The sequence below is a fragment of the Periplaneta americana genome, chromosome 12, assembly GCF_040183065.1.
Source record: "Periplaneta americana isolate PAMFEO1 chromosome 12, P.americana_PAMFEO1_priV1, whole genome shotgun sequence".
NCBI classification, from domain to species: domain Eukaryota; kingdom Metazoa; phylum Arthropoda; class Insecta; order Blattodea; family Blattidae; genus Periplaneta; species Periplaneta americana.
Window position 1 is genome coordinate 36,684,202 of NC_091128.1, and position 23,799 is coordinate 36,708,000.

General features: G+C 35.2%; 1 protein-coding gene across 1 annotated transcript in view; it reads left to right on the forward strand.

Annotated features, from left to right (window-relative positions):
• The window catches only part of LOC138709951 (zinc finger protein 271-like), a 73,330-nt gene that overhangs the window by 41,168 nt on the left and 8,363 nt on the right, over positions 1–23,799 (forward strand). Inside the window, exons 5-7 of the mRNA XM_069840636.1 lie at positions 9,780–9,882; positions 13,504–13,601; positions 17,312–17,449. Coding sequence (XP_069696737.1) covers positions 9,780–9,882; positions 13,504–13,601; positions 17,312–17,449 — 339 coding nt within the window. The remainder of the gene's footprint in view (positions 1–9,779; positions 9,883–13,503; positions 13,602–17,311; positions 17,450–23,799) is intronic.

The following is a 23,799-nucleotide window of genomic DNA, read 5'->3' on the forward strand; positions in this document are numbered from 1 at the left end:
GGTGCAAACCCCGCATCTTGATGCACTTGGGGAGCTACGATAGGTAGCGAAATCCGGTTGCGAAAGCCATCTATAACTGCTGGAGGGATCATCGTGCTAACCACACGATATCTCCACTCTGGTTGAATGATCGTCCACCTCTGCTTCGGCATGTAGACGTGAGGCCAGCAGCCCTTGACGGGCTGTAGCGCCACGGATTATTAATAGCAGGAAATTTTTCCTGGATATGTTTAAATGCTTCAGTTTTATGATTCATTCCTTTAACAAAATTCTTCATTAACGCTAACTTAATGTGTAAAGGAGGTAAAATTACTTTACTTTGAGGCACAAGGGGTTGATGTATAATATTTTTCTTCTCTGGCTCTAGTAATTGTCGTTTTATTTTATAATGCTTATCTCGAGCGAGACTGTCCCATTCGCTCAGAAAGCAGCAAAATATTGTGTAGCCTAATTGCATTCCAAAAAGCAATGCTACAACCTTCAAATCCGCACATATAAACCATTCGTACTTAGAATATTATCATTAAAGCACACTTTAAAGAAATACATGTCTTACACAGAATACTAACACTACGGAAATCTCCTGGTAAACTGAAGCGATTTCGTATAGCGAATCTGTTTCTTCCCCTCCAAGTGGAACCGAAAAGGACAATATAACAATTTCCGCTTCTAGAAGTGGTTTTGATATGGTAGTCTATTGCAAAATATAAACTATAGTAATGTAATTAAAGCTCAGTGAAAGAAATACACATCTCAAGTAAAATTAGGTAAACTCAAGCGAATTCATACTACGAACCTGTTTCACCCCCTCCAAATAGACTCGTAGAAATGCAATGAAATAATTTCCCTTTCTACAAGTGCTTCTAACATGGTGGCCTACTTATACTAATATTATTTTCACATAATGGGTCTTCACATTTGTAAAACAAAATAATTACACACGAAATACGGTGATTTTTTTTATTAAAATGCATAGAAAATGAATTATATTGTACATTTCGAAAACAAGAATAGATGTAACATTGTGCTTGTTATTTTTTAATTCAGGAGATCGAAATGAGCAAGAACTTGTTAGTTTTATGTCTGACGCAAAATGGCTGTTGACCAGTGTATTTTGTAGTAGGTCTACTTCTCTGCTCTCACTATCACTCATTATTGATTTAATATTATATTATTTTCCTTTACTGTGAGTCGTGAAGTAGTCATAAACATAAAAATTACGTTTGTGCAGTACATTTAATTTTAAGACCTTCAATCGTAGTATAGATTTTTAGGCATATTAAGCGTCCTTAGGAAGTAATAAGTAAATACAATAGAAATTTTCATATCCACAGTCCTCTTTTATTGACGCCATTTTCTAGCATAGGCCAGTTTTTCAAATCCACACAGCCAGCAAATCAGTTGTCGCGAGGCGTTGTAAAGCAAAACGTAGCATAGCGTCGCGTCGCGTCTGATTCTGTGTGCACCCGGCCTTACAGTTGCGATGGAAGGGAGGATTATTCATTATTGATTTATATAGTGGTGTTGAGATAGCAGTTGCGAATCTATGTAGCAGTGAAATCAATAAATTTATTTATTTATTTTCTTTGTTATTTATTTATCCGGGCGTGTTGATTATGTTGGCTGAGATATAATTTTCCGTTGAAAGTGACGCGTAGACATTTGAGGTAACGTTTGTAGTGTAGTCATTGCTGGGGATTGGGTATCTTACTCTAGCTTGGGCAGGCCTGAATTTCCCAAGAGGCCTCATAGGCCCGGGTCTAGGGCGGAAATGGCCCCATTTGAAGAATAACTATTTTTGAAATGCCTTAGTCTGTGTGTCCGGAAAAAGAGGCATTTGAAACATCACGAACAATATTTGTAAGAGACACCTATAGGCTAGTAGTACGAACTCTTCGGAATTGCATTATTGAAAACTAGCTTGTTGGCACAACCTTAATTTAAATTACCCCGCTGTACTCTAGACGGTAAGTTGTGATATTATTATTATTATTATTATTATTATTATTATTATTATTATTATTATTATTAAAAATTTAGGTGGTATGTGGGTGTAAGTCAATGTTTGTTTAGTGATTTCTGACTTTTAAGTTACCGGTACAAAATCATTAGGCCCTACACCACTCATCTTGAGTGATCAAAGAGTAAGACTCAGTGGCTCACAATACAGAAATACAAGCGAGAGAAATATATATATATATATATATATATATATATATATATATATATATATATATTCTATACTGTAATTTCACACAACTATGGTCCAAACATCCGCGCTCACGAACACTTCGATATCTGAATTCCTAGTGACATTTAGTGATTACTTAAGAATTCAAGTAGAGAGCATAGATAGAGTAATATTGTGAGGTTTATGGAACGCACCCTGTCTACCACGCTTTTTCGCTAGTGAACTGTCAATAATTGACAATTATTGGAGTTATGTTTTGCACGTTACCTCGTCAGTTGCAAACCTTCTCGGCCACCGGTTACTACAACAAGCAGTTCTGTGTTCTTGGTGGTCTACATGACAGGTGATTTAGTGCTTACATACATTTAAGCAATATTTCTACAGTTGCATATGTATTTTCATATTTATTGCAAGAATAATAGGGAATGGTACTTGGAGTTCAACTATGGTCGTATAATTTTTGCGGACCATAGTTGTCTTCAGACTTCTGGTTTCGGCTCTTACATTACAGAATGTTTTTTTATAGTTTCTGATGGAGCCGCCTAATAAAATACTCACTAGAATACTACTACGAATACTTACTATGAATATTATTACTACCAATACAACTACTACGAATACTGCTACTACGAATACTGCTACTACTAATACATCCACTACGAATACTGCTAATACGAATACTACTACTACTACGAATAGTGCTACTACGAATACTACTACAATACTGCTACTACGATTACTACTACTAATACAACTACTACGAATACTGCTACTATGAATACTACTACTATGAATACTGCTACTACGAATACAACTACTACCAATACAACTACTACGAACACTACCACTACTGATACAACTACTACGAATACTACTACTACCAATACAGCTACTACAAATACCGCTACTACGAATACTGCTACTACGAATACAACTACTACGAATATTGCTACTACGAATACTACTACTACGACTACAACTACTACGAATACTACTACTACGAATACGGCTACTACGAATACTGCTACTACGAATACAGCTATTACGAATACTGCTACTACGAATAAAATTACTACGAATACAACTACTACGAATACTGCTACTACGAACACAACTAATACGAATAATGCTATTACGAATACTGTTACTACGAATACTACTACGAATACAACTACTACGAATACTACTACTACGAATACTGCTACTACGAATACTGCTACTACGAATACTGCTACTACGAATACAACTATTACGAATATTGCTAATACGAATACTGCTACCACGAATACTACTACGAATACAACTACTACGAAACAACTACTACGAATACAACTACTACGAATACTACTACTACGAATACAACTACCACGAATACAACTACTACGAATACAACTACCACGAATACAACTACCACGAATACTGCTACTACGAATACTGCTACTACGAATAAAACTACTACGAATACTGCTACTACGAATACTGCTACTACGAATACTGCTACTACGAATACTGCTACTACGAATACAACTATTACGAATATTGCTAATACGAATACTGCTACCACGAATACTACTACGAATACAACTACTACGAAACAACTACTACGAATACAACTACTACGAATACTACTACTACGAATACAACTACCACGAATACAACTACTACGAATACAACTACCACGAATACAACTACCACGAATACTGCTACTACGAATACTGCTACTACGAATAAAACTACTACGAATACTGCTACTACGAATACTACTACTACTACTACTACTACGAATACTGGTACTACGAATACTACTACTGCGAATACTACTACTACGAATACTACTAATACGAATACAACTAATACGAATACTGCTACTATGAATACTGCTACTACGAATACTGCTACTACTACTACGAATACTATTACTACTACGAATTCAAGTGATATGAATACTACTACTACGAATACTACTACTGCGAATACTATTACGAATACTGCTACTACAAATACTGCTACTACGAATACTACTACTACGAATACTACTACTACGAATACTGCTACTACAAATACTGCTACTACGAATACTACTACTACGAGTACTGCTACTACGAATACAGCTACTACGAATACAGCTACTACGAATACTGCTACTACGAATACAGCTACTACGAATACTACTACTACGAATACTACTACGAATACTGCTACTACGAGTACTGCTACTACGAATACAGCTACTACGAATACACCTACTAGGAATACTGCTACTACGAATACTGCTACTACGAATACTACTACTACGAATACTGCTACTACTACGAATACTGCTACTTCTACTACGATTACTTCTAATACTACTACGAATACTACTACTAGTACTACTACGAACACTGCTACTACTACTACGAATACTACTAATGCTATTCCGAATACTACTATTACTACTACGAATACTACTACTACTACGAATACTGCTACTACTACTACTACTACGAATACTACTACTACTACTCCTATTACGAAAACTACTACTACTATTACGAATACTACTATTACTATTACGAATACTACTGCTACTACTACTACGAATACTGCTACTACTACTACTACTACTACTTCGAATGCTGCTGCTACTACTACTACTACGAATACTGCTGCTACTACTACGAATACTACTACTACTACGAATATTGCTACTACTGCTACTACTACGAATACTACTACTACCCGCGAATACTACTACTACTACTACTACTACGAATACTGCTACCACTACTACTACTGCGAATACTACTACTACTACGAATGCTACAACTACTGCTACTACTACTACGAATTATGCTAGTACTACTACTGCTACGAATACTGCTACTACTACGAATACTACAACTACTGCTACTACTACGAATACTACTACTACTACGAATAATGCTACTACTACTACTACTACTACTACGAATACTGCTACTACTACTACTATGAATACTACTACTACTACTACGTATACTACTACTACGAATACTACTAATACTACTACGAATACTGCTACTACTACTACTACTTCTACTACTACGAATACTGCTACTACTACTACTACGAAAACTACTACTACGAATACTGCTACTACTACTACTTCTACTACTACGAATACTGCTACTACTACTACGAATACTACTAATACTACTACGAATACTGCTACTACTACGAATAATACTACTACTACTACGATTACTGCTGCTACTACTACTATTACTACGAATACTACTACGAATACTGCTACTACGAATACTACTATTACTACTACTACGAAAACTACTACGACGAATACTGCTGCTACTACTACTACTACTACTACTACGAATATTGCTACTACTACTACTACTACTACTACTACTACGAATACTGCTACTACTACTACGATTACTGTTACTACTGCTAAGAATACTACTACTGCTACAAATACTACTACTACTACGAATACTGCTACTATTTGAGAGCTTATTTGAGACATTGCCAAAGTTTATATCTCATCTGGTTCCAGAGAAAATCGTAATTAACTTCTTCAAGATGTGGCATTGTTTGATAGATATGAAAATTGATACTTAATAACTTTTGAATGGAAGGCAAAAAAATTTGTTCTTACGATTTCTATGCGTAACTATGTAACGTTACATTATAGTGATATTCATCAAAATCTTAGAGTTCAAGGGAGATTTTAATTCATAACTGTGTTGATTTGACATGGAATGACTCAAGAACCGTAACAGTGTCAACTTGTAGCAAGAAGTCAAATCTCTCCACAATCTAATACAACCTATTTGAACTGTCCTGGACAAAGTAAATAGACCTAAGTTGCTTACCATTTGTAATGCATCTGTAACATTCAAATATCAATAGAATTGTAAAAATTCTTATTGCTCAATTATTCCTTTTCCCTGTTTCCTTAATTTTCGTTGAATTACAAGGTGAAAACCCCACAATAGTAGAAGCATGTATTACTGTCTAAATATGTTGGAAAATGAAGTTTTGAAACCCTATGAAACAAATTCAAAACAACGTTTCTATTCAAATAGTAACACCTGCTCATATTATCTTGGCTTACATGCTAAATGAAAAATAGTGCAGAACAAAATTCTCTTAAGAGCACGAGGGAGAAGTGAGAAAGTAAATGTTACAAATGAAATCATCTTTCTTGCCATTAGTGGTAGCACTTCTGGTTGAAGCCATTTCCAGGAACATATTTTACTTCACACATGAAAGACAAAGATGACATGTTTGCTTGTGAAAATGTAACAAAATAAACAAAAAACATTGACAGTGAATTTATGGATTTTGTGCTTCTTGACAGAAATGTGATGCAAGTTCCGCATGCATTGAATGTATCTTCTCAAATTTCATCTTTAAAAAATAATAAATTGCCTAGACTTAGAAACAGCTATGTTAGTTGCATGTTACAAGCCATTAAATAAAACAGGTTTGCAGGAAGCTGCATTGTAGCTCTTAATGCAAATATCAAAGTAAACGCAAAAATAGCTCTACCAGTATGTAAATTCCAGACTTATTCTAATTTGTCATGTTTTCTGTAAGAAAACTGTACAATGTCAGTATAATATTACCGTATCAGTGCCAATATGAACTATCGTTAAACCTGCAAAAAATATCCTGGATTAACTTACAGGTAAAAAAATGCCGAATGTGTAGGCTTTGTGATGTATCTTGAATAAGATGACCATATTCGTCAGAATCGAAGCTGAAGCCAAGTGCGTAACTACCGTAAGAACCCCCCCCCCCTCTACCTATCAATGAATTTTACCGATCAGGTACAAATATTATTCTACACGTCCTCTATGCTTCTACACTTACGGGACATCAACTTATGAACCATGAAAAGGCGAACAAACTTGTGATTGAGAAACTGATTCAATAATATCATATTATATTATTAAATGCTAGAGTGGCATATATAACGTGCTAGGACTTTTACTAATAACTCTATTTTGTAATTGGGTTTATGTGATGAAATGCGAGAAACATTGTTATGTCATGAAAAGGTACGTTGTGTCACGATTTTTTTTCTTTTACCCACGACTGAACCTAATGTTCTAACTCTGCCTATATTTTTTACTCATAACTGTTCACTATAACCTAATGCTTTTCATGCAACTTAGTTCATATGTTCCATCTTCTTCATGGCTACAATATTTTGTCTGGGAGCATGTTATATTTAACTTACCATAACTAGCAGCGACTCAATTTTAACAGTACAACTAGGCAACGTTGCTTAAGCATTAATGGCTCATGTTGCTATGGGCAGCTAAAAAACTAGGCTTACTACTCCCATGAACTAAGTCATATGGAAAGGTTTTTTTTTCATAGTGTTGAAAGTTAAGCAATTTCATTTACAGTCTCAAATCATTGCTCATTTCATTTGACTTGGAAATCCGGAACATTCAAGCATCCAGCCGAACCTGGCAGGAACATGACCCTGAAAACCGAAACTGTCCCAGCCAAATCAGGACGTCTGGTGACCTTATCTTAAAATTATAGTAATTGTAAAATAATGCATTTCATTTCTTTTTTCTGGGTAACAACGTTACTACTACATAAAACAAGAGTTACATATACCTAACCTCAAATTCTCATTTTGTTTTGGATTCTAGCAAATACTCTCTAACATTAATACTGGAAAGCTTTCCTGTTTAGCATTGCAAGCGGCGGCGAAAAGTAATAATGCTGCCATCTAGCGGCTTGAAACGTTCGCACACTCCGTGCCATAGACAAATAACAGAGGCTCCGTGCGTCGTGCTGGGTTACGTGAAGAAAAGAGGAAAGGTGTGCATTTGATTTCAATAAGAAGCTGCAAAGCAATAAATAGTATACTTTAGAGTCACTTTGTTCATAATATTTTTAATTAATAACAAATTACAAAGTTATTAGAATAGAAATGAATTGATAAATTCTCATATTTTCAAATTTGATGAAATTTAGTTGTGCATGACTTTAGCAGCTTTCATACATCGCTTGTTTTGTTTTTTAACTGTATGGTTGTCCATTTTATTTTTGATGTAACAGTTTATTAGTGATGGGCCGCTCATGAGCGAGTCGTTTCGAATGAACGACTCCCGCTCTGGAGCGGCTCTCCGCTCCCTCCTTACAAAAGAGCGAGTCGTTCATTACATTTCGCTCCCTACTCTTGGGAGAGCAAGGCAACTTCACCTCGCTCTCTTGCTTCTGGCTCATTCCCAACGATCCGCTCCCTCCACAACAGCACAGCGCTCCACAGCTCCATTACAGCTGTAACGATACGCAGCACGTCTGTCAGTGTGGTCATGCGCAATGACAAAGAGTGAGACGTGCGATGTTTAAATTACACTTCAATGCAGACACGTTTAAACGTTGCCTATTGTCATGTTTCTGTTCTCCTTATTGTTAAATAGATCATGTTTGCACATTAGCCGTTTTTATGTACCATTGTACACTTTCATAATTGCTATTTATACTACTTTACCAACAGTGACGTCGCCAGGATCAGAGCAAGGGAGGTGCGGATGGGGTGCGAGATTTAAAAATGGGGTGTGAGCTGTAAAAATGTGGTACATAAAAATTTAAAATGTTCTTTCATGCACTTGCGCGCATACTATACATCTGTTTATTATTATTATTATTATTATTATTATTATTATTATTATTATTATTATTATTATTATTATTATTGCTCATCACATCCATTACGATACACTATGGGACGCAGTTTTTTCACATCCAAGAAATTGTTTGTTTTTATTCTTAAAATAATTTATTCCTAGTATTTTGTTAATAAGTTGCCCTTTGGGGTGTGGAAAGGGGTGCTCCGATTTTTTATGGGGTGCTTGCGCACCCTTTCGCACCCCCCTAGCGACGTCCCTGTTTACCAACACTTTCAGAACTGTTTTTAATTGATCTGTTTATACTACATATCGATACTTCACGATTGGTACTGGTTCGTAAAATAGCGTAAGTAATGTAAATGGGCTCTCTCCCTCTGGGATAACATGGAAACTTACCTTACTGTACGTGTACAAGAAGCTTTTCTCCGCATTCACAGACCGATGCAAACCGATTCGAATGTCTATTGCAATGGCATCTATTGAGAAGCATGTGTATTGTCATACAGTTAACAACCCGCTCTGCATTTATCGTAGAAGAGTCGGAGCGGTGCGGTGGTGAAGCGTGGGGTGAGTGATCACTAGGAGCGAGCTGGTTGAGAAAGAGGGAGGGCACTGTACCGCTCCGCTCTTTTGAACGACTCTCAATGAACGACTCCTCAAAAGGAGCGGGAGTCAAAGAGCTAGCTCGCATCAATGAACGACTCCGACCCATCTCTACAGTTTATTAACACAGTGAAATATTTATCAATGAAGACATTGGCACAGTCACTGCAAATGGATATGTTAACAGGGAGCACTACCATTTTAACTAGTTCTTTTTTTACACCAATTCTAGTTTTACAAATAACATGATCAATTTCTTTGAAAACATCAGAACACAATTGGCTGAGCATTAGAGAAACATCATTAGGGAAAACAATTTTTGAATCTTTACAGTATTTTTTATTTGCGATGTGCGTTGTTACGTCATCGTTGGGGTTTTCTTTACAAGATATATTTCTTCGACAAATTTATTATATGATTTATTCTGCTACACACCCAACCTGCAACGTAAGCCCTTGCATTTTCTTGCAACACGGTTTCTTCATTTGTATGCTGTACATTTTTGTCTTCAACAGTTACATCCAAATCGGAGACATCTGTAATACCGCCTTCCCATTTTTTTCTTTCTTTTCAAGCGCACTTGCGACATAATGAATTCATCATTAGAAACAATTTTGATTAAATAAGTATTTGAACTGGTTGTCTTCAGAGCTCTCACTTCCGTCCGAAGAGATGAAATAATTTTTTTGTGTTTAGATACCAACTTTTGAGCTGCAATCAGTTTCTTAGAAAGTGTCTTTATCTGAAGATCTTGAGCCATCTTTGACCTTTTAGGATTTCTTGCATCTTAAAAAATAAACAGGAACTTAATTTAGTGAAATATTAATAACGTCTTGAAAGTCTAGGGCTAAGTAAATAATATTTTGCGAATAACTAACTGAATCAGTTTTTATGAGAAAACATGAGTTCACACACTTTCTTCACAAAATCAGTGATTCGTATTTTTATGTTACGTATCACAATATGCGTCTATTTAGTTTGAAAAAGTCATGACATTCAGTATTTTATATGGAGAAACTATAAAGAAATTGTGCTTGGTATGATGGAAGTAAAGTAGTTTTATGCAGTTTAATAACTGATTCACTTAGCACAGAGAACATGTTATTGCTAATGTACTATCTGATTATGAGGTACCTGGTAGAGGACTATCATCGTTTCTGTCTGGAATCGGAGAACCCGTCGCCTCCTCGATGGAAGGTCTAATGCGTTTCTTTGGGGACCTTCGCGGTTCTTTCATCGTACTTTGACCCATATTTTCGGAAGAAGGAGCTGTTAAATTCAGTGAAGGAATAGCTGTTCTCTTCAGTCTGTTATTAAAAAAAATATATTAAAAATTAACAGGTCTATGACTCATTTGAAACTTCGGTACTTTTCCAATTACATCGTATTTTTACTTACCCCTGACTTTTCAAATTAGGGTTATTGAAGTCCGATGATCTAAAGTGATCTGAACATATTCTGTGATTTTTTACAGATACTCTGTTCCTCTAGTTTTAAACGTTTCGTCTAGGTCCTGTATTTTACATTTATTTACCCATATGGCACATCTATAAGACAAAAACAAATAACAGTAATAATAATAATAATAATAATAATAATAATAATAATAATAATATGATGATGATGATGATGATGATGATGATGATGGTGAGGACACGAGATCTGTCATGTGAATCGTGCGAGTGGGGAAAGAATGAGCTAACAGAAAGAGAGTTTGTTTCATGATTAAAATTATACGAATCTACTGACACGAAAGTTCATCTCAGACTAATTATCTTCCTTCTCCATACCCATTGGTGATAGCGACAACACATGATAAGGTCACAGACCAAGTTATCTACTGTCTCCTCTACTGTAATAATAATAATAATAATAATAATAATAATAATAATAATAATAATAATAATAATCATAATCATCATCATCATCATCCTGTGGCAGAAAAGTAATAGACTACTCGTATTTACATGACTACTCACTCACCTATCTGTATCTTTCGGAAATCTGAAGAACGATCTAGCATCTTTTTGCCAAGCGTAGTTTTTACAGAAGAACACAGTACAAACAATTCCACTTTTCCCTGACATTTTGTGGAACAACCATGAGAATAATCCTTACGACTTACACCACGTGTTGAAGTACAAAACTCTTGTTAGATGCAGTTTACCGCGCTACGTGTCACGTTATTCTCACTGTCAACATTCCCTGCCGCTAGATAGCACTGATGAGTCATTCGCCTCTCTTATCGTGAACTTTCCAGTATTAATGTTAGAGAGTATTTGATTCTAGCTATTTTTCAACTGATATTGTCAATAGATGCGCCCTGGATCAAGGTCGTACGTAGAGCAAATGCAGGAAGCCATCCAAGCTGTCAGAAAACGCAGAGTATAAGGAAGGCTGCAATAATGTATAAGGTCAAGAGAGAAGCTTTGTGCAAAACGATGTAACAATGTAGAGACAGCCTATTCAGACTGAAAATGATGAGGCATTATTTCGTTGCTATATTGTTCAACTTGCAGAATAGGGGTTTCCTATCACCAGCTTAGATCTTCGTTGACTTGTACGTAGTTAAGGCTGGTCCACAATAACCGGGAACGGAAACTGCAACGAGAACGGGAACGGAATAATGTAAAAATTAATGTATTTAAATGTGAGCATTCATAATAGTTAATTGTAATGTTTGCTGCCTTCATTTGTAGTTTATAAGACAGATATGTCAATGATCTTTCGGTTAATGGTGGGTCTATTGGTATCAGGTAGTGATATGCATCATCCACAGTGGATGGTTTGAAAGTACAGCCTTTGAAGACAGGGCCGGATTTAGGTATAGCGCCGTCCCTAAGCAGTGCTAAAATTTGCCCTCTCCGAACTCCCTCAAATAGTTTATGAGCAGCTATGTTTAGTTTAAATTAATTTTAGTTGAAATGTTACAATTCAGAAAAAAAAATTGATTGCTGGAATAAAAATACATGCTTCTTACTTCTGAATTACTGTATAAAAAATTGCTTTGCACTTTCTTCACAGAAAAGCACTGATGGTGTCATCAAGACTATCTGATGAAGCAAATCAGACTCGATGCAAAGAAACATATTCAAAATTATTCATTGTTGAAAGAAAATTGATTTGTGAAAGGCAGGCTCTGGTTTATTTTTAAATTTTTTTTTTTTTTTATGTTTGGTGCTTCAATTATTGCGAGTATTTCTTACTTCGAGAGGAAGTATAAAGTAAATTGAAAAATAAAACTTCAACTCTTTACAGAATAAACCTTTCATATCGAATTATATAGTGTACATGCTGGAAAGTGATTAAATAGTATTGTTGACGATTTATTTTATTGGAGATATAACAGAATTGTGGTTACTATTCATAGTGATAAATAATAAACACAGATCCAATTTGGTTTTCAACAATGCATTCTTGTTTATACAAGCAGTTAAATTTAAGCAGTTTTATAGCATAATAACGTGATACTGGCATTAGAATATAATTATGCAGCTGCACACTTACCTTTTACTCATACTGTTGGTTTTTAAATAATTCTACCCATAAATGCTAGTTTTGTCATTTGACCATTTTGGTGACTTTTGTGATCAGAATTGATTTTAGCCAGGATGGTTGAAACTGGTTAAACTAGTCAAAACTACCAACCCTGCACAAGGTTTTACTTTAAAGTAGCTAATAACAAAAGTATCATGACCACATGAACCTTGAATTCTCCAGCTTTAATTAGTAATTAAAATCCTATCCATAGGATCAGCATGCTTACCAGGCCCTTTAGCCAATAATGTTTCGTAATTAACTGTTTATGTAGACATGCTTGTTTGTGTAAGTGTATGCTCCTGTGTGTGATTGTATGTGTGTAGACACGCACACACGCATCTTGAAAGTGTGGACAGCAGTAAGAGTAATCAATATGTATGTACAGTATAATGACTTGTCCACTGCCGATAGTAGGATATTCCACATTCTTGAAAAGCAGAGAATAAGTTTGTAAACAGATGATGATAAGTCTTCGTCAACAGCTCACATTCTGCAATTGAATACAGATTTCTTAATCATCTCTTTCAGGTGCGATGGATGTGATCAAGGCGGAACCTGATGTCGATCCGTTGGCTATAGAAGCAAGTGATGATACTGGTTTGAAGGAGAAGAAGCCTTTGTCTGAGGTATATTGAAAGTGACTACTATCTGTTTTGTAAATGCGACTTTTATGAGAATATACATTTCGATTGAAAAGTGTTCAGGACATTAATTGTAACTGCCTTAACCAGAGTCAAAGTAAACAAGCCTAGGGTTCCTCGTCTATATGTAATAGGTAGTATATTTCTTTCACGTGCTTCTTATCGAGAAATGATCAGAATTCTTGATTCCAAGTGTGGTTTATAATATCCCTTAATGGAAGCTTCGTTTATAAACCCTACAAGTCACATTTCTATTTCTAACTGATTACAGCAGGCTATTTGATATGAATGTTCACGTGCACTAGTGCCAATTGAAAGTGATAGCATGATTTAGTTGCACCTTTATAACAAACAAACACCAGAGTTTGTTAGCATGATAATCAGCTCAGTCTGTACAGAATTGTCTTCGTCCAGGGTTTAGACTTGAGTCCATTCCTCCCAATTGATAAAACCATCCACGCAACGTATGGTTAATCAAACACAAATTTTTGTAAGCATTGCACTGTCCAGTTTAGAGGATGTTTCCAAATTACTTTATTTCTTATGATTTTTTATGTCCAGCTTATAAGATCACTTTGCTCCTGGCCTAGCAGGCAACATCCAGTTACTGGGAGTGGAAATGTCATTTAACCCAGGAGAAGGTACATAGTGGGGAAAAGACCGCACTTCGTTTTAATCTACACTGCTTTAATGGCAGAAAACCTCTGACACCCTCAGTCTTTGATATCCTTGTTGACAATTTGTGCACCTGAAATAATCAAAGTTCTGCTCTATTTCGAACAGATATTTGTTCTTTTTATAGTGTGGTGTTTTTCACCGCGTGCACTCTCTCATGCTACAACATGAAAATGCATTCTCCCATATCCCAATATGGCGCACGTTGCACTAAACTGGCAACATTGTGATGGTGTGACTTCCCCATGCCATCATAACCTTAATCAGAGCATTGTTAATATTTTGTGTATTTGCAACACTCACGGCTACCGGTGTGCACTTACAATTCTTTTCGTGTTGTGAAACAATCCTCACGTTATATAAATAACAGATTTCTTTCCTGTTTTGCGATTCTGCATTATTCATAAAATAATGATGTATTAGTTGTGTAACTTTATTAATTCTGTTAACATTACTTCCGTAAAATTAGATTGAATTTATTGTGAAATGTAAAACATGTTCCATATTTTCTAATAAGAATGTAATATTCATATCTGCAGATCTTTTCGTGTTATGTTACTTTATTTTTATAAAAGCACTAAGTATGATATTTTCCCCATTTGCATTAGACATTTAATTCAATCATTGTGTTGCTGTAATTTAGATTATAGCATTAAAGAAAACATAAATACTGTAAATAACTTTTGGGACACAAAGAAAGTAATGTGAGAAAGTAATAAAATGTTCCAAGGTTGTATTATTAAAAATCTTGTAATATATATAATAAAAATGTTATCACGAGACAAAATGCTCCTGCAAAAATCGATAAGTTAAGCTTAATAACATATTTTCAGTACCACGGTCTTTCTGACTGCATGTTATAATGCATATATGCCTTCCCCTGGGTTAAGGAACATTAAAACAGGCATTGATTTATATAATTCAGTTCGTCTATTAAGACCAATTCTTTATTTTATTGTTCCATACTTACCATTAAATTGTTTTGTAATGGTTTGGTGAAAAATGTCGTGTATTTTTCTAACTTAGATTTGTAGACTTTTGTTAAGTGTGGCAGTTCGAGGCATGGTTTACCTATTTTAATAATTTTCAACTTTTTGCTAAATGTTAAGGTGGAAATCTTTATATTACTACGTTCCTTTGAAGATTGACTAAGTTTCATTATAAATAAATAATAGCTAAACTTAATACTAAGTGACATTCATTCATCCATTCATAGTGTTCTGCAAACCTAGCATTGTGCAGTCTTTCCTGTTTTCTGCCTTCCTCTTAGTCTCCGCATATGATCCATACCGTATATCTTAAAATCGTCTATCATCTGATATCTTCTTCTGCCCCAAACTCTTCTTCCATTCACCATGCCTTCCAGTGCATCTTCAGAAGCGACATATTAAACATTATTTTTAAAGTAACACGTTGAAAATTTACTAGAAAACAACAGCAGCATTCACTGAACTTGACGTGCCTTCACAACAGCCATCTGTTCATGGCTTAGGTGATACATCTTCACTTCAGAGGGAAAGGGAACTGACAGCTAATGGAACAGGACGCATTCCCAAGCCAAAATCTGCACACTTCCACCCTAGCCTGAACACCGGGATCACGAAATCTGATGAGAGCAGTTGAATGCTGCCGCAGCTTACTGTGTGAAGGTGTTCGACATATCATCAGAGAACTGAACTGCAGCATAATTTTTACGTAATAAAATACTTGGTTAAACTATTATTTTAAACATTCTTTTCTCGTTAAAATTATGTGTGTGTTGCACATCCCGCACACATACAGAAAACGCCATTGGTGGATTTCATTATGAATGCCTATTCTGCCGTGATATGATATCCCATGTAGTCAATGCTGGAATCGCCTTCTCCTATGTTTCACTTTATTACCAGGCCTATTTAATTGTTGAACCTTTCCTTTATTGTAAAACATTTTCATATTATAATCTTTCATAGTTACGTACAATTGATTCTGCCATATTCATATAGTTAAGAAGTAAAATTGGTAACAGCCTGCCTTGTTTGACGGCATGGCTTGTTGCTATAGTTACTGTTCCCAACTTGCTAAGTTTGTCTATCTTAATTACCGTGTTTATATAAATTTCTCTTATTAATTTTATTACATGTTTGACCCTTAGCATGTTGGCTCGAATTCTAATTTTTGAAAATAATTTGTTATTTGAAAATCTAGCTTTCAGGTAAAGCTTCCTGTGAAGCAGACTTGAATAAATTCAAGGGAAAAATGGTTCCGGGATCGGGTATCGATCCCGGGACCTTTGGCTTAGCGCACTAACACTCTACCGACTGAGCTACCCAGGAATTTCACCTGATATGTCACAATTTTTCTCTTTTTTATCCACATAACTCGAAACTCGAGTGGGCTGACAAAATGCCAAAAACCGACATTGAGTGCACACAAACTCTGTGTGACTTAATTTGTTATTTCCTGAGGTGGTCTGTGAGGTCCCAAAGCTGTTGTCTTCTACGACTTTCTTGATCAGCAGTTTTCATTCCTATGTAAAATAGGTTCGTTGAAATAAAAATTTAACCACAAATTCGTACGTGAAATAGTAAAAAATTATAACAGAAGTGAAAGAACAAATTTTTAGCAATTTCTTTCTGTAAGTGCTGTTCTTAATATGGGTTTCCATGTAATTGTCTTGGATTGGCATGTTTGAAAATCTATTCTATGTGCAAACCATTGCTATCTAATGAAGTTCGTCTTGATTTCTTCTGCTTTAGTTAGGCCTACATAAGATATGCACTTTTATTCATCATAATCCGTTTACTTTCAAGAGGAACATAATGAACCTGGAACGTAAGGCTTGTAAATGCCTGTTATCTGTATTTGAACATCTTTTTCAGTCGCTATGAATGTATTGTCCCCTTCTTATTTTAATTTTTATAATTCTGGCCTACCAATATGCTGTAAGTACTGGAAATCACTGATGTAACATTTGAAATTATTCTTTAAACACGAAGTAGGACTATAAATTACCTGTTTAAGATGTCTGTGTTCTCCAGGAGGGAAATTCATTGCATCTACTCTCGACTGAGGTAAAGAAGGAATGCAAGGACCACAGCTATGATCTTACATCAGAGATGAAGTTCGAAGGAACGCCAGTACCAATTGATTTTCCTACAGTGAAATGTGAAGCTGAGGTAAGTGGCACTCATGAAGACGTATTTTTGTACGTTATGCTGTTCGTCATATACACCATCTCTATAGATTTCTCCTGCATAAAGCCATTAATACTCTTGAAAGCACTGTTCATTAAATATTTGTTCCATAGTTCTGTTATAAACTGCTCACATGCAGATAATACATCACTATTTATGTCCTTGTCTTCTGCAAATTGAAATGATCCGATTTCCCTGTGAACTGTAAATTCGGAATGCTAGGACTCTAGCTACAATGACATACCTATTAGATTTGAAATGTTAGCAAATTGCTGTGTGAATTAATTTTCTCATCCTGAAATGTAAGCTGCTGTGAACCGGAGGTTTTAGGATGTGGTGGTTCTTCTCTTTCTGAAGATAATTACGTTCTTTCTATTCTATTATTAAAAACGCCATCTCTTACTGCAGTTCCCACAGATATTATCGGTTTCTAATTAAACTGTAGCCTACTGCTGTTGTTAAGTTGCTCCTTGTTGCACATTAGCTTTATGATTTACCTTCTTAAATTTGAAAACTCTTGCTTTACAGGGACATACACGCGAATGTGTTGTGTGAAGAGAGACTGTTTAGGTTTGATTTTTATAATTTGTTGTCTGATTACTCGAAAGTGTTAAGATTTCTTATTAAAGAAACTAAATAAAGCATCACTTCTTTTGTGATGCTATTTTACATACTTTTTAAATTTCGATATGCCTGCAGTACGCTTAGGTTCTAAGTTAGATTGTACGTATGAAAAGCTTACATTGCAGCTTGAGACAAGTCAACTAGATCATCTTTTAAATCAAAAGTAAATTTAAAATATGAAGAAATGGTTAATTTCAAAACAAACAATAAGTTATACCTTACCGTACATTACAATATATTTGTAAATGGGAATAAGAATCTTCAATGAGACATACAGTACGAAACATACTACAAAAGAAATGCAGAATATTTTATCTTAGCATTCTCTGTAATTATTACTTTTTGTAGTGTCTGGTATGCATTTGAAAGATAGGAGGAATATTGTACTGAAGCTAAGATATGTCATCACAACAAAAATTTCTTCTAGAAATTGAGTTTTAAAAGTTTCCGAAATAAATTATTTCCATTATTTTGTCAGCAACATATTCCTGTTAAGTTGTGATTCATATTTCAGTATTTTTTGTCAGATTCATTTATGGTTTTAACAAATCCTGCTGAAGAAGATATCTGCTCTTTATAAATATAATTTTTTAGAAAATGAATGTACTCGTCCTTCAAAGCAGCAATCCAATTGTTTTGACTTCCATCTCGCCACTGTTTTCCCGAGAGAATGATTCTTAGAAATAGTATGAGGTGAGTTAGCTGAGTAGTCGCATAGCTACAGCAGTAGGCCAGTTGTCACAGTCAGTTGCTTCCTCATTCCGTGCAATTTAGTCGTTAACAAAATGCCTCAGTGTTCAGTTTATGGGTGTTCCAACACCTGGATATATAGGCAAGGACAGAAAGGAGAGAATATTCTTCTACTCATTTCTAAAAAGAGACCACTCTCCAAAGAAGCACTCGCATAGGTGCAATTCATTAAGAGAAAACACTTCATCCCAACATCTAATGAGCCATCCACACCTGTGGAGTAACTGTCAGGTGGCCCAGGTTCGAACCCGGTCGGGGCAAGTTACCTGGTTGAGGTTTTTTCCGGGGTTCTCCCTCAACCCAATACGAGCAAATGCTGGCTAACTTTCGGTGCTGGACCCCGGACTCATTTCACCGGCATTATCACTTTCATATCATTCAGACGCTAAATAACCTAGATGTTGATACAGCGTCATAAAATAACCCAATAAAATAAAAATAAAATCTAATGAGCCACCGGCATAGCTCGGTCGGCTAAAGTGCCTGCCTGCCGATCTGAAGTTGCGTTCGGGCGCGGGTTCAATTCCCGCTTGGGCTGATTATCTGGTTGGTTTTTTCCAAGGTTTTCTCCAAGCATAAGGCAAATGTCAGGTAATGTATGGCGAATCCTCGGCCTTATCTCGCCAAATACCAATTCCATCGACGCTAAATAATCTCATAGGTGATACAGCGTCGTTAAATAACCAAGTAAACAAAAAAACATATATTGCTGTTATCTGTTCTGATAATTTTTTAAATCTGATTATGTCGAATCTGAAGTTACGGAGTTTAAATTAATGCTCGATAAGAGAAGAGGGCTTACCCTTAAATGTGTGGTAATATCAACTGTAAGAGCTATGAATATATTGAATGTACAAGATAAGAAACGACGAAATTTACGATATGAGATAAATGAGAGGAAGAGGATTGTTTCCACGCTTCTTCAAACACCATGTAAGTTACTTCTACTTGTGACGTGATAATTAATGAGGACATTTCATCCCATCTTGTTGCTGAGTGCAAAGAAATAAATATAGGCCTCTACAGTAATATGGAAACTTAATGTGATGGACAACGTAATGATTAAATTATCTACAAGGACAAGTCAATTGGTCTGTGATAAGAATGCTTCCATCCAGAGTTCATCTTTTTTTTGGAGCCTATAGACCTCTCTATTCCTCGAAACCTCGCTCCAGTACCTAAGTTATCTGCAGGGGAATTGAGTCACAGAAAGTTCACCTGATTTCCAACACAACACTGATAAGAGGTAGGGTAGTTTATACTTTTTAAAATAATTTAATGTCAGACACAATCCAGAAGTTCGTGATAGAATTTTATTAGTATTGATTTAAAGAAAAAATTAGCCTTCATTAGAAAAAATACACTTCATATTATTACAACAAAATGATGTTTGCATGTAAAATTTAAACTACTTATTTAATTAATGACATTAATTATATAGATATTGTTGTGAATAAGTTGTTAACAATGGTTATACGCGGAAGAAGAAACAGGCCCCTGAACTGGGTCTCACCTTCTAATGTCTCTGTGGCCACTGCGAAAGACGACGAAACCCCACATAATTACCATCAGGTTCAGAAATTATTTGTAGTAGTTCAGAGGCAACACAGGAAGGAATCACAAATCTATTGTTTTTCCAATAGAAATCCAAAAGTTAATTCAAGAAATGGCAGTATACCACCATAATCTGTTGCTTGGTACTTTACATTGAAGGCTCCGTTTTTTGGATACATGCTTTGTGTTTACTGCTAAATTATGACTGGTAATAGCCTATTTAACATATCCATATCTAAAATTAATTTAGAAAACACCAGATTGTGTACAACACAACAGTAATTGCAAATCAAACTTTCAGGTATAACTCCCTGTAAAGTTGAATTGAATAATTTCGATTATTATTCAAATCAACTTTACAGGGAGTTATACCTGAAAGCTTGATTTGCATAATACACGTCACTGTACATTAAAGAAAACCACAATTTAAGTCACACAGAGTTAGTGTGCACTTAATGTTGTTTGCTTGACGGTTGTCAGCCCACTTTGAGGTGTGTGGATATAGATCGGTGTCGGGTAGAGTTCCTGGGTAGCTCAGTTGGTAGAGCATTGGTACGTTTAACCAAAGGTCCCGGGTTCGATGCCCGGCCCCGTAACAATTTTTCCCTCGAAATTATTATTCGCAACAGTAATTGTTTTTCACTTTGCACACTGTTTCACTCTCAACACAAAACATACACTCGCAATCAGCTGGCATGATATTACATTTTGCACATTTACACCAATAAAGTGTGTCTTTTCCCTCAAAATTAATATCTAGTGTTGGTTGGTCATTACACGTATACCTTGAGTCACTTCATGTTCAGGTTCGAACTGATAAGGCTTGATACGTGAAGCCATTTAACTGGCGTATTAAATAACGTGACTCAAGCAGACTGCGTGGTCAGCACCTGGCTAACTGACGTCACATGGAAGTTTTAAATTGCCAATAACTCAAGTTCCAATTGTTGCAGAGAGACTAAAGTTGCGCCATTCTATTCTCAGTTATCCAGCATTAAACTAACATTCGATATCTGTGTTATGTTCCCCTTTAAACAATTACTTTATTTGAATTAGGTTGTTTAGCTTCTTCTGTTTCTATTTTCACAGTATTTCCCATTTCATATCTGTTGCTTTTCTTATAAGAGTATATTAGCATATTGAACAAATAAAGTGTGACTCAGGTTACGTTAAGTAGGCCTACCTCTGTGTTTTGCTAGAGACACTTCACAAGGTACAATGACAGTTCTTATATATTAATGAAATATTTATGTAATGGCAGATTAGTTAATAACCACAGATCATTCTTTTAATCCAACATATAATTTTATGTTATTGCTGTCACATTTCTATGAGAGATTCAATTCAGTGATGATCCTTTTCTTTGTGCTTGAAGGATACAGGTTCAGTATATGATGTGTGTAAAATACCATGTTAACAGAATATGACATATCAGTTGAAGGAAGACTTAATTTTTTGTTGAAGTACGTAAAGAATGTTCTGATCACCGAGCAAAAGCAATTTGAGGAAGCTGCTGTCACTGCAGCCTTCAATTCACTCATAAACAGAGACATTAAAGTAGATGAAGGAAGTCAGCCTACCTAGAACGAGGATGAGATATTACGTGGCTTTCATATTATTATTATTATTATTATTATTATTATTATTATTATTATTATTATTATTATTATTATTATTATTATTATTAAATATAAAAATTGGAGATTTATCCTTCGAAGGGGTGGAAAAATTCAAATATCTTGGAGCAACAGTAACGAATATAAATGACACTCGGGAGGAAATTAAACGCAGAATAAATATGGGAAATGCGTGTTATTATTCGGTTGAGAAGCTTTTATCATCTAGTCTGCTGTCAAAAAATGTGAAAGTTAGAATTTATAAAACAGTTATATTACCGGTTGTTCTGTATGGTTGTGAAACTTGGACTCTCACTCCGCGAGAGGAACATAGGTTAAGGGTGTTTGAGAATAAGGTGCTTAGGAAAATATTTGGGGCTAAGCGGGATGAAGTTACAGGAGAATGGAGAAAGTTACACAACGCAGAACTGCACGCATTGTATTCTTCACCTGACATAATTAGGAACATTAAATCCAGACGTTTGAGATGGGCAGGGCATGTAGCACATATGGGCGAATCAAGAAATGCATATAGAGTGTTAGTTGGGAGACCGGAGGGAAAAAGACCTTTGGGGAGGCCGAGACGTAGATGAGAGGATGGTATTAAAATGGATTTGAGGGAGGTGGGATATGATGATAGAGACTGGATTGGTCTTGCACAGGATAGGGACCGATGGCGGGCTTATGTGAGGGCGGCAATGAGCCTTCGGGGTCTTTAAAAGCCATTTGTAAGTAAGTAAGTATTATTATTATTATTATTATTATTACTACTACTACTACTACTACTACTACTACTACTACTACTACTACTACTACTACTACTATTATTATTATTACTATTACTATTATTACTATTACTACTACTATTATTATTATTGTTATTATTATTGTTATTATTATCATTATTATTATTATTATTATTATTATTATTATTATTATTATTATTATTATTATTATTATTATTATTATTGTCTTATTTTGGAACTTCATGGAAGAGAGTTACTTTGATTTTGCATCGATACGATTACTCTAAAGAACGCAGTGTTTCATGGAGAACTTTATTTTCATTTTAACAAATAGCCTAATTTGGAACTGGTATACTCAAGTATTTGGAGTTAAGTCAATCAACAATAAATCTACATACAATGAACAATTAGAAATTCTAGAACGGAAGGATAGGATGTATGTGGTAAATTAATATACAGTATATAATGCAAGTTTTTTGAGAACAGTGGTTAAAATTTCGTAAACCTAATTGTTTTGTAAAATTAAGAAATAATTAGGAATGACAGCATCCTACAAAAAACATGCCTTTACTAGTATGGTACATAGTACATATTTATTTAAAGATCTATAAAAATTGTTCTTTCATTGGTTCAAAATAGCAATAAAAACTAAGGAAGACATGTATTAGCATTATTTGCAATTTCATTGTTTATTTCTATGTAATATTTGATCAACAATGGACACACGTATACTTCTTTTGTATGTGATATGTACGGTATTTCCTTATAAACCTTTATATTTCTTATATTAAATGTCAGACTGCAGTTAATTTAAGCAGAAGTATTTGGTTTTGAAGCTGTGTCACAAGCTTTCCCTGTATCCTCCTTTCTAAAAATATGTATATTGAAATTCCCACCACAGGGAAAACTGTTCACGTAACAATTGAACAAGCAGGAAGAAAATCATTTTATCTTACTCTTGTTCCAGGAGAAAAATAATGTGGTTGAACAATATCCTTTTATCGTTTTCTTCAGGATTATTGAGACGATCCTAATCTCTGTG